The sequence below is a fragment of the Tenrec ecaudatus genome, chromosome 5 (genome assembly GCF_050624435.1).
Source record: "Tenrec ecaudatus isolate mTenEca1 chromosome 5, mTenEca1.hap1, whole genome shotgun sequence".
Lineage (NCBI taxonomy): Eukaryota > Metazoa > Chordata > Mammalia > Afrosoricida > Tenrecidae > Tenrec > Tenrec ecaudatus.
Window position 1 is genome coordinate 149,881,269 of NC_134534.1, and position 12,609 is coordinate 149,893,877.

Sequence of the window (12,609 nt, forward strand, 5' to 3'; positions counted from 1 at the left end):
TTGTCCAGACCCTGCTCTGGAGAACCGGGGGTTGAGATTGGCCAGAATAATGCCTGTGGCTGGCAGTGTGGATGTGCTTCCAAACACCCCCTTGGGCAGTGCTTCAGAAATCCAAAGGCAGCCCTCACACTCTAAAGTGAAACTGCAGCTTGTTCCTGTAGCTGCCTGTCTGTGGGTGCCGGGGAACGAGAGTCTGCAGTGCAGACGGACCGGCATCACTTGGGTAAATGCTGGTTGGCAGGTCAATCATGCCCAGCCACGATGGCCCTTGTCACTGTTCATCTGGGGGTTTTCTAACCACGAGGCAGGAAAGAAGGTGCTGTCCTGAGAGGAGCCTGAGTGCCGAGTGGTGTCTGCAGGCGGTGCTTCGCTGTCTTGGCTCATTCAGCCCTTGGTCAAAGATCCAACGACATGAGGCAGTTCTTTTCTCAAAAAAGCCCCCAAAACTCAACTGTCACAGAGTTGATGCTGACTCATAGTGACCCTATAGGACAGGGTTGAGCTGGCTCTGAGTAGTCCAAGATGCTCTTCTTTTCAGACTAACTCTTCACAGGAGTAGAAAGCCCTCTTCTCTCAAGGATTTCAAACCGCTGACTGCAGTTAGCAGCCTGATGTGGACCCACACTATCACTAGGGTGCCTTTTCTCAGGATACTGTCACTTTAGTCAGGCAGCTTTCAGTCTTCAGGACAGGAGCCAGTCAGAGCCCTCTAGGGTCACCGCAAGGACAGATTCAGAAGAGTGGGTTCCAAAGTGGGCAGTGCCACCCCAAGGGTGTCTGGAATGATAGCACTGTTGTTCGGTGCTGTCCAGGTTGATGCAAATGCTAGTGACTGTATCCTGATCCTCCATCACCCTCAAAATTGTTCTTAGATGTGAGCCCATTGTTGCAGCCACTGTTACCAATCGATTTTGTCAAGGGCTTTCCACTTTTTCGATGACCATTACTTTACCAAGCTGAATGTCCTTTTCCAGGGATTGGTCTCTCAACATGTCCAAAGTATGAGAGATGAATTCTCACTCTTTGCTTCTAAGGGCAGTCTTGCTGCACTTCTTCCAAGGCAGACTTGTTTGTTGTTGTGGTAGTCCAGGGTCCTTTCCAATATTCTTTGCCAGGACCATAATTCAAATGTAATCATTTATCAGTCTTCCGTATTCAATGTCCAACTTTCACATGCATATGAGACGACTGAAAAATACCACCGATGCACTTCAATCCTCAAAGCAACATCCTTGCTTTTCAACATTTTAAAGGTCTTGTGCAGTGGATTTCCCCAATGCATTGTTTTGTTGTGGCTTCCATGAGTGTAGATTGTTTCTAAGCAAGGTGAAATCCTTGACAACGTCCATCTTTCCTCCGTTTAATAGGGTCTTACCTGTTGGTATTGTTGGGGTTTTGCAGCTGTTTGTTCTCATCCGAGTTCGAGTTGTGCTTCACCAGCTAATGAAGGTCCTGCAGGCTTGACTCGATCCACTGCTATTAATAAGGCTTTCAATGGCTGATTGCTCTAAAGTTGGACAGCCTATTCCTTCTTAGTCTGGAAGTTCTGCTTAAACCTATTCACTTTGAGTGACCCTGCTAGTATTTGAAAGACCAGTGACATCGCTTCCAGCAAATCACAACATGCAAACCACCACAGTTAATAACTGACACATACCTACACTTTATCATGGATCATGGGCTACAGCACAAAGTCCTAATTGCTAGGAGGGCTGAGTTAATGATTTTTTTTCCCTGAAAGGGAAGCTGTATGTCTGATGTCTGGGAATCTGTGGTCCAGAGTGGAGGACAAGCTGGGCCACCAAGGGGTGAAGATTCAGCCAAGACTACCTTATCGGGTACAGTAATAAGAACTTTTAAAAAAGGATTGGGAACAGAAGCCAGAATGCCCATCAACAACAAATGAATGGATAAAGTAGTACATACAAGGATGTATTCAAAAGTACTCCAAAATCATAGAAACCTTTGTTAAAATGTGAAGTTTCTATTTGTTGACTATCCTCCATTTATGTTTATATACATTTTTAAAAAATTATGAATCGAGTAAAAGATTTATAGTACAAATCAGGTTTTGTAGAGGAAACCAATGAATTCCAAACCAACAATTCATAGAAATCTTGTTTCATCTCATTGATTAGAACCCCCTCACTGTAACCTCACTTATCACACTTCCTCCGTTTCGTGCTTCCATACCTACTCATCCTCCTTCCAACCCTTCCTGCAGTTTTGGCTTCCTTGAGGGACTAAAGTTGTGTTCCTTTCAAATGTTGTTTTATTTTTTTTGGATAAATTTTATTGGGGGCTTGTAAAAAACTCATCACGATCTACACATACACCCATCGTGCCAAGCACTTTTGTACATTTGTTTCCCTCATCATTCTCAAAACATTTGCTATCTACTTCAGCAGCTCTCCCTCCCCACTCCTCTCCTCCATGAGCCCCCTTTCAAATGCTTTTTGGGGGGGTTCAGGGAAAAGAGGGCACCTAGGTAAATGGAGTAACATCCCCAACAAAATTCTAATAGAATAACCCTGTTGCTCTTAAAACAGAGCAAGTACTTTGTTGTGATGGGAAAATTACTTGATTGAACGTTCCTGGCCTTTTTTTCCAGAAAGTTTTCAGGATAAGCCCGTGATTGTCTTGTGCCCTTTCGAGAAAATAGATTGAGATTGTCCCTTTTGAATCTTAAAAAGAGTTGCCATAAGCAACCTCTGCCTTGAATTTAATCCTAGGCATGAAGACATTAGTTTACTGTCTGCAGCCATCCACTGATGCCAGAGACCTATTTAAACATGTCTCATTTGGAACAATAGTTAGCAATATTTTCTGATCGACTTTCATATATTGTGGGAAACAGAATGGGATCAGAATGTGTAGGGATGAACCCTTTCTTATATCCTAAGAAGCCTGTCAGGCTGGGTTTCTAGGTGGAGGGAGGCCTTTACCCTTGTGAGTTGAAGAGAGTCCCCATCACATTCTCTTAATAAATAGGGTTCCCCATCATATCCTCCCATACTAGTGCTGCCTTGAAGTGACCTCTTACAAGTACATACATGGCAGACTGCTGTCCAGCCTGCAGCTTTATAGCAGACTGATGCTGTTGCCCGCTAGGCTCTGAAGACAGCCACGCCCCCTCCCCTGCCCCCAGCACGGGTGTTAGGTTCCTCCTCCAATGAACTCGGACCTTTTAGCGTTAAGAAACAGCCCACCGTGAGGTAGGTGGTTACCTAGGGCAGCTTGCAGGCCCCAGAGTATATATAATGCAGGCCCTAGAGTATATGTAAGCCTTTGTTGGAAATATATTCTCTGAAGTCCTGACTGCAGAAGAGGTGAGCCCTTGCATGTTTTGCCTTATGTCTCTTTACCCCTCAACTACACACCTGCCCCTTGGACCCATTGGGGTGTGGGGGCCGGTAACACAGTATCTGAAATACCAACGATTATTGCTAGACACCTAAACTTTGTAGTGATTACTAATGACCACAGATCAATGGAAAGAAAGAGAAAGAAAAGAACATTCACTGGAGGCACACTGAGCTTTTCAGGACGACTGAAACATAATGAACATGACGATTAGGGATAGAATTAGACATGGGAAAATGGGCTCAGTCCTTTGCCGTCCTCACAATTGTTCTTCTGCTTGAGCCCATTGTTGCAGCCACCGTGTCTGTCCATCTTGAGGGCCTTTCCTTTTACACTCCCCCTCCACTGTACACGCATGATGTCCCTCTCCAGGGACGGGTCTCTCCTGACAATATAGGTATTTAAGACAATAGAAACAAAAAGGATCAAGACAGTGGGGCTTAAATAGGCTGAAGCCTTCATTCCTCTGCTGCCTAGAGTCCTGGTCACATCCTGAAAGCTCCCGACTGCTTCCTTATCTGTAAAATGGGAATATAGGCACTGCCACAAGGGAAGTTGGCCATGGCATGCTTGGAAATGTTTTTTTTAAAGGTGACTGTTGTGATGTTAAAGTTCCAGTTGACTATGATTTCTCGCCAGACCTGTTCATGGGCTGGAGCTGGGAAAAAGGTTGGTGTAGCGGGTCTAATGTACACTTGGCAGACTCTTTATTAAACATCGTGATCAAGGACTCTGGTTCTACTGCCCCACCCTCATTACCACTTTGGTAGGAAGAAAAAATGTGTCCTCCGGCATCATCCCTTTGGTTGCGATTTCTGTAGTTTTTCCTGACCTCACGATTACAGCCCTGTCCTCCAGTTCAGCCGACTGAGCTCCTGCTTGGCTGTGAGAGCTCTTAGGAATCACCATTTGTAATTCTCCATAGCTAGGGGGAGGGGAAGTAGTCTTTCCCCAGACTGCTGCAAACCAGCCCGATCTCCCTGGACTTCTTCCTCCCATGTCAAGGTTCCTGATAGGGCAGGAGCCATGAGTTTGGAATGTCATGTGGAGTCTGACAGTGGGCTCTGCCAGCGTGCCTCCTCACAAGGTGACATACCTGGCAGGCATTTGGGATTCCTTTAAACTGCTGTTTTCCCTCTTCTGTTGTTTAGGAAGATGACTTTTAAATTTATGGATATTAAAATTGGAAGGCTGCTATTAAGATTTCATAATTTGCACAATTTATCTTTAAAAAAATCAGGTGATTTTGACTCGCTAACTTTATTCACTAGCTGTCAAGGGCTTAAGCAGGACTCACATTGTGGACTTCAGATCCCTCATTTGTAAAATCAGAGGGCAGTTATGAGTCTTGGAGAACATCCAGCTATTTCTGTCAGGATATACTATGACTACAATCAAGAGAAATGATGAGCAAGATACACATTAGTTTTTAATTCACTTTTAATAGTATAAACCTCATTTAGGTAGTAGATTAAGCCACAACAATAATGCCACATGGAAACAGCATTTAATAAAATGCATAAAGCTAATTCATGCACTGCAATACTCTATATACAAACACAACAATGCAATTTCTTCAAGACTGAAGACATTGATTAGATATAAAATTCAGTTTAAAAAGAACATGCTTGTTTTTTAAATGCCATCACACATACAAAGCTGATTTAACGGGGGAAGAAGCTGTGGAAAGCTATAGCTTTCAACAGGTTTTAAACCTGGAATTAAAATGTAATGGCATAAACTATTTTCTATATTGTAAAGGGCAGAGGTTACAGAACGGTCCCAAGAAAATTCTAACATCCAAATTTTCCTTTAACAGATGTCTTAAGAGGGCTGATAATACAGCTACATTTTAAGAGGTCCAAACTACAAGTAAAAACTACAGTTTGTACTATGAAAAATGTGCAGCTTTTAGTTATAAAACTAGTTGAACACTGGTTTACAAGATAATTGGGAACGGAGAGACGGTAGAAAAATATTCCAGCACTTGAGTTGTATGTGGCAGCAGCATTTGAGGTCACAAACCTATGGTCAACGCTATGGTCATTAAATGATAGCTGATATGCTTTCCTAAAGAAAGCCACTTTAAATAGAAAGCTGACAGCTTCCAAATGCTACCCAAATAGTAAACTAACACGGTCTGTAGATTTAGTGGTGAAGGTTGCTGAGTATTTTTTCTGTCATGTGTAAATCTTGAGATGCCAAAGCCACTGGTTTTTAACTTGAAAGTCTAGTTGGGCTTAAAAAAAATCTCATATACCTCTCTCTTGCCCCCTAACACTCTTTCTTTTAACCTCACAGTTTATTCTTAGATTGCAAGGTAAGATAAACAGCCCCCAAAGGGAACATTGTTATTTCAGAGATTTACAGAGACTTAAAGATTCTGTCTGTACTTTGAATGGAAAGCCACCTTCAATAGTGTGTGATTGTCAGGACAGGCAATAACAAGTGAAGGTGGAGAATCACTGTTAGATGAAGCCAGTGAAAATAGAAGCTTTCTATACATCAAAAATGAGGGGTGCCGAAGATGACAATGGCCTACTGTCTCACAAAAGGCACTGAGTACTATGGTCTCTTGAAGTGTGTCAAAAACTCAAACCGATTAAAATAAGAAAAGCAACCAGTGTGTTACAGGATGGTCTCATCCAGCCTCCCAGGCACTCCCTGGGGACTGGGCTCTGTCTCCTGGGAGTTGGTGTGGGGAGAGGGGGTCCCCAGTTTAAGGCCTGATTAAGGGAGAAAAATTCATCAGAACAGACCTGGATAAGGAAAATTTGGCATCTGTAGCTTCAAGGGCGAATATCCATATAAAATGCATTTTTTATCTTTAAAATTTAAATCATAATTTACAGAAAGGTGTTGAGTTAATGGATTTCATTCACATGCTTACATTTAGGGAAGCAATTTTAAAGATTTGTAGTTTATATGCCAAAAAAGTGAACCATTAACATTCATGTTTATTTTTAAAGACGATTATCTGGTGGGCTGTTTTTCAAGAGGTGCGAGACAGGTGGGGAATCTTGCTGACTGATCACTGGGAGGTGGGACATTTCCATCACCTGGGACAGTCAAATACCCCCCTCACTGGACCATTCTGGGTCTTGGACTCCACGCTCTCTGGACCATTCATGTGCGAAGTGTTTGAAAAGTTTGATGGTGGCTGTAGCTACTAAGTTCCCAGTAGCGAGGTCTTGAATAGGCATGTGGAAGCAGGTTAAAGTCACCGCCTAGTTTTGGGCAGTGAACTCTTCCAGCTTCCTGAACCTAAGACCACAGAGATGTGTCATCCTGTCAGAACTTTTTCTGTCCTGTACAAAGTGGTGAGTCTTTATCTTTTAATTGGTTTAATGGCCCTTCCCAGCCTGGCTTACCAAGAGGGAACTTGATTTAAGAAGCTCACCAGCAAATCCCCCCAGCTGCGGGGTCTTGAAACATCTTTGTCAATTTACACGAGCTACACCAGACTCAATTTGGGGGGTGGGGGGGAGAAGAAAGTTTGGATATGTGGCTACATGTCTGAATACATAATATACATCTATATACACATAAGCACACTATATACACTGTACACAGAGGAGATATAAACACATGTACATTCATTCAGTCAGACAGTCTATAAGCCTGCTCACGCACAACGCGGTGAGTGGCCCAGGGTTGGCCGCGCAGAAGTGCACACTGGCAGGAGGCACACGAGGAAGTCCACTCCAGCCCTGCCTGTTAGGGGCTGGCTTTACAAAGATGCTGTCAAAGGTAAGACACTGCAGAGGCCTCATCATCTAGCTGTGGACCGAAGGAATGTGGGTCAAAGGAAGCCTGCAAGGCATCTGCTCAGCCAGCGGAACCATATTCCTGGACCTCCAAGCACTGCCCACTTACTCTCCACTGCACCGGCCACTGGTCCTGGGAGCGGCTAACAGTATCTGGACTCCAGTCTGCTTAGATCAATGCAAGTGAAGCCTGCTCCAGCGATCTTAGAGCCAGGCGTTGTTAGGAAGGCTGCTCTGGTGGCAATTCTCCAAAGGGTTAGTTTTTGTTCTGCAGAGTAAGCACTAAAAAGAGCCCTTAAACTTCTTGGCTCCTTATTATAGGTTACCCCCAATACAAGCAAACAACTAAGTATGTACACAGTGTAGCTATAAGTCTATGCTCTTGAGTACACTGCTGTCACATCTGGGACATCAAAGGGTTGGGCATCACGTGCCCACTGTTGTCACTGTGGCCGGCATCCTGTCTCAGACCAAAGTTCACATTTAATACTGACACCGACAACCTAAAAAAATTCCCCTTTGAGGGTTGTTATAACAAGTGACTACACCTGAAAGTAAGTATAAAAGCCAAGACAACAGAACCCCAAACCACGGTTTTCTGGCAGAGAGTAGACAATAAATAACGTAACACTTAACACACAGGCACACATTTCAAATTAGAGGGACTTTCCAGGAATACCTTGAAAAATCACTGCTTGAGCAATTTACTTGGTCACCTAATTCTCTTCATGTCTTAGTTAATGCTTATACGCCATGATCGCCACAAATTTCAAAACAAAACTGTCTTAATCCAACATTATCCGAGATAGTTCTGAAAAGGGCCCACTTAACCGTGTGTCCCCCACCTCCTGTAGTTATATGCCTTTCCTCACTAAAGGAGGGGAGCCCTGTTACAGAGTTCCAGCCTTGGTTCATCTTCGGATTCACCAGCAGACGGTTTGCCTTATTTCACTAAAGCTACTTTCACAAACTAATAAGGTTTAAAGCCTTGTGAAAGTCAGGGACCAAATATTTGGTTAGGATCCCTTTAAATAATCCTAGGTTTAGGGGGTTTACTTAGATCTCCTCTCCCTAACATCAACGCTAAACACCTAACACAAGAGACAGAGGTGTCTGCAAGTCAAAGACTTGAAATAACCTTAGGCAGAGTTCCAGTGGTGTGATGTGATTCTTAGAGAAAAGGCTACCTCAACAGTAAGGTTAAGACCGGGGTAATGAACGTGGGAGTGTGCAAAATCCAAAATAGCTCACTGGAGCCAGCAGCCATCACTCACAACGCTTACAGGCCAGCACAAGATTCTAAGCAGCAGTTCCCAGGCTATAGCCCATCTGTCTCCAAGGCTAGCTTGCCTAAGCTCAGTACTTTCTGGTTCCTGTGCTCAACATCTACCTGCCAGTTTTCACTTCTAGTCCCAATAAATGTACACAATGGCACCTTGAGGACCCTAGTCTAGCAGGTCTTGGCTCAGCTGCTCCCAGGTGTTAGGAGAGTCTGAGTATTAGACCTCAGTGTCCCCTGGCTGGCTTGTGTGACCCTTGTCATTAACACCGAGAATTCAGATCTAAAAAATTTGACACAATATGTATTCCCAGGGAATTGCTATACGATCAACAGAAACACCTGCACTAATAAAAGCCAAAGAACAAAAAGTTAACTATTGTGTAAGATGCACAGATGTGCTTTCAAATGCCCTCTACTAAAATTCTTCCCGAGCAGTTCAGATAGCTCCACTGTAACTCCACTGTCTTAGTCCAATTTTTAGTTTTAATTTTGATACTAAAATTGACAGAGCCAGAAAACTAAAACTTTAAACTTTCACTGTTTTATAATGGCCATCCTTTCTTCTCCAAAATTTGTTTCCATGGCATGAAGTACAAATAAGAGAGAACTAGAAGCTGAAAGTTCTGACCCACTGACTTCCCATTAATGACGATGCTCATAAAGTGCTGCTAGCAGCGGTGTCAGGGTGAAGCATCCTTTTTTGGCTTATGTCGGTGGAAGCCTTCAGTTCCTCAACATGGGGCCACAGTGCTTGGCCATTTGGTCCAACACTCTGGGGCCTCATGAATCCAAACCAGATCTCAGTACCCCTGGGGTGGGGTGGTGGTGGTGATATATGGGGTCTCAGTACCCCTGGGGTGGGGTGGCGGTGGTGAACGTCATTGGATCCAAGGGTCCAAGAGGCTAAAATTTACCTTTCATTAGATCCATTTTCTTAATCTGGGTTACACAAGAAGAAAACAAAGCAGCTGCCCCAGTCTTGTACTTGCCAGTTTCCCCCAAGTGGAAATACTGCTGCTTACTCATACCCATGCTGTACCTACATCCTGCTCTTGCTGCGAGCTCAGTGGTTGGCTACAACTAAGAGAAAACCACCTTGGAGGTGAGAGCTGGGTTTGAAAAAGCAGGTAGCCTACCTTTCAAACACTCCAGCTGCTTTGCTGGCCTGTACCCTGGGGAACCAACCTATGTGGTGTACCGAGACCATTAAAAAGCAACAGACACCAAGTTTCAAGACGTTTTATGAAACTGATGTTTAAAGTCAATCGACAGAAACTGTCCTGAGACCTTCCCTTTAGCCCTTTCAGGCCCTGGCCACTGCTGCTAGGCAGTCCCGCACAGCATTGCCAGCCCGCTCTGATTGAGCTGCAGAACACAGTGTTTGGAATGGAAACCATAAAGGAAGGAACCCACACTCCAGAGAGGCCCTGATTGCTCCATTTGAACAGCATGTAGCCCCACCCCAAGCCAGCTCAAGGAAAGCAAGGGTTCCAAATGCCCACCTGGAGCCTTTTTTTGGTCAGAAGGCTCCATCCGTGTGCCCCGCATCCTCTGGCAGAGGCATCGGGGGATGGTTTTAACGGCTGTGAGATTGTATGTCTTGTCTGGCAGTTCATCTCTGACTTGGTTGCAATCTGATTTTGAGAACCATCATCAGAGAAGAACTAAAGGTTCTTGAGGAGTCTGCAGACACCTTTCACACACCAGGAATCCTGACGGGCATCAACTTTAGGCTGGAAGCTTCTGGTTTGAGTCGCCACCAACCTGGCTACCATCTTTTACTGCATGCTTGCCAATAGGCCATGCATGCAGTCCTTCGGAAGGATTTAGCTCACCACCATGTGCGTAAGATTAGGACTGCTGCCCTCACATACACAAACGATTGTCTCCTGTACCCTAGTGAGTTTTCACAGAAACCATCAGCATTTCAGCAAAAAGACATACAGTTTTCACTTGCCCTGTCCACAGGCAAAATGTGGCTAACATTTAAGCATTGACAAGAAGTGCTTAGAAAGTGCTAACATTATTACCCTGGTAATTAGTAGCTATTAATTCCAAGGTTATTTTAACATATATACACATACTGTTCTCTTATTCTTTTTTTTTAGTTTTAATACTAGTCTCTGACATTATAAAACTTTTTTTTTCGCCCTTTGAGAATTTCTAAATACAAATTGAGTTAAAAGATTGTTCCAAAATCTGCTACTTCATCAAAAGGCATTAAAACATTTCTTATGGCAGGAAAGGATCCTACTAGTCTTCTAGTGGCTATTTTCAGGAATTAACAGGTAAGAAACCAGGTAAGAAATGGCTAACATACTGGAAATATGTTCACATACCAAAATACCATTACTTTAATTTCCTCGTGTCTGGATGATTCTGGAGGTGGTCTTCTGCCCTGAGCTCGGCAGGCGTGTGATGTGCACTATAGACTGGCTCCAGTGATCTGGCCGTTGTACTCTGCTGTCTCCATCTTAAGGATGTATGGGATTATGCTGTCTATTGAAACATTGCCAATGAGACCAGTAAAAAAGAGTTCTTCAGTTATGTTGGAACTCATTAGCCTAAGTGCCGGCAGTCGAACAAGAATCCGGGCCAATCTGTAAGAGGAAGGGGCATTAGAAAGGGAGCTTGGGACCACCTTACCTAGACTTGGGCCTGGACGACTTCTCAAGACCCTATTTTGACAGTTCCAAATGAAACCAAACAAACACTCCTCTGCTTTTCTGATTTAAGCAGTTCCTCTTGCATGAATTTATCATGAGAAGGAAGACCAAACCGGTGTATATACAAATATGTTCCCCCCTTCATTGTTGTTTATAAAAACTCTACTGCAACTAACAAATCAGTCAACAGACCCAGAGGTCAATTTATAAGGGAGAGATTTAAGTATAAAGTCTCCACATAACAGAAAGCTACAGATGGACTGAGAACAGCATGATATGTATGAATGCTGGCATGGGAACACATCTACAGTATACTGTGCAGTAAAAATGTTAAGGACTAGGATGTGAAGCCACAAGTATAGCACAATGTCATCTGTGTGTGTTTGTGGATCTGTGTATAGGTAGCAAATCCGTAGAGGCCTGTTCATTAGAATGCTAATGGCTGACCTCTAGGTAATGGAGTGGTTGTATCCTATTAAAATATTTTTTTTGATATGCCACAATTTTCAGTTCATTATTTAAAAACAAAAAAACCAGAGCAATGAAATTGGTTTTCATTTTGTAGAAATCATGGGTGGGAGAGTGTATCTCTAGGCCGAGTGTATCTGAAGCAGACACTCCATGTGGTAGAGCTGCCCCACTACCAGAACTGTCCCAGGAGACAGAGGGCGAAGGGTGGAAGCAGTTATCAGAGTTCCATGCAGGGTCAGCTGGGGCATGTTGAAGAAACACCGGCATCTCCTTAGCTATCGACAACGACGAGGAGGCACAGTTATGCTCATTGCATATTAAATGGAAACAAAAAGGTTTGGCTTGTTTTAATGACAAAACCTTTTGTAGCCTATGATTATATATATGAAATAAATATATAAAATGTTAATAATATTATCTCTGTTTAGTGGCATTTTCACTGAATTAAAAGTTATTTTCCTCCCCTTTCCAGAATGTTTTATTTTCCTTTTTCTATAGTGGATGAACAAGCAATATAAGAAAAGGTACAGGGGTCAAAGAGATTAAAAAATTAACACGAAACCAGATATTCAAATGTTCTATGGCCTTTTCTTTGGTAATTGAGTTTCAGAGTCCTATAACAAAGCCTCATCCTCATTTTTTGGCCCAAATCACCTGATTCACATACCTAGGTCCCCAACTACACTAGGAAAACTCATTTCTCCAAAAAACATCACAGTGCATTTGTAAAGGCCCATGAGGTGCCTGATGTCAAGATGACCTACCGAGGGTGCAATGGTTCTGCAGGAGTCCCCGAGAGGGTCACTTCCAGAAATAGTGGGATTAGGTCCATGGGCACCTGAGGGGACACCTTGCCTACATTCAGGATTCTCAGTGTGGGCAGATCACACATAGTTTTAATGACAAACCTTTTGTCCCGTTCTATATAGATTGAGGTTGAAATTAATGCAGATAAATGATTAAGTCTTAAGGAAGTCCAGTAGAAAACTCTATTTGTGCCATGGTATGAAAGTTACATAATCTGTTGCCAATTTGAGACTTAAGAGTGAAGGGGTGGAGT

General features: G+C 43.4%; 1 protein-coding gene across 3 annotated transcripts in view; it reads right to left on the reverse strand.

Moving 5' to 3' along the window:
• Positions 1–4,801: 4,801 nt before the first annotated feature.
• NR2C2 (nuclear receptor subfamily 2 group C member 2) overlaps positions 4,802–12,609 on the reverse strand; it is a 98,306-nt gene continuing 90,498 nt past the window's right edge. For all 3 annotated transcript variants that reach the window (XM_075550073.1, XM_075550071.1, XM_075550072.1), the window contains one exon: positions 4,802–11,012. In XM_075550073.1, coding sequence (XP_075406188.1) covers positions 10,838–11,012 — 175 coding nt within the window. In that variant the 3' untranslated portion in view covers positions 4,802–10,837. The remainder of the gene's footprint in view (positions 11,013–12,609) is intronic.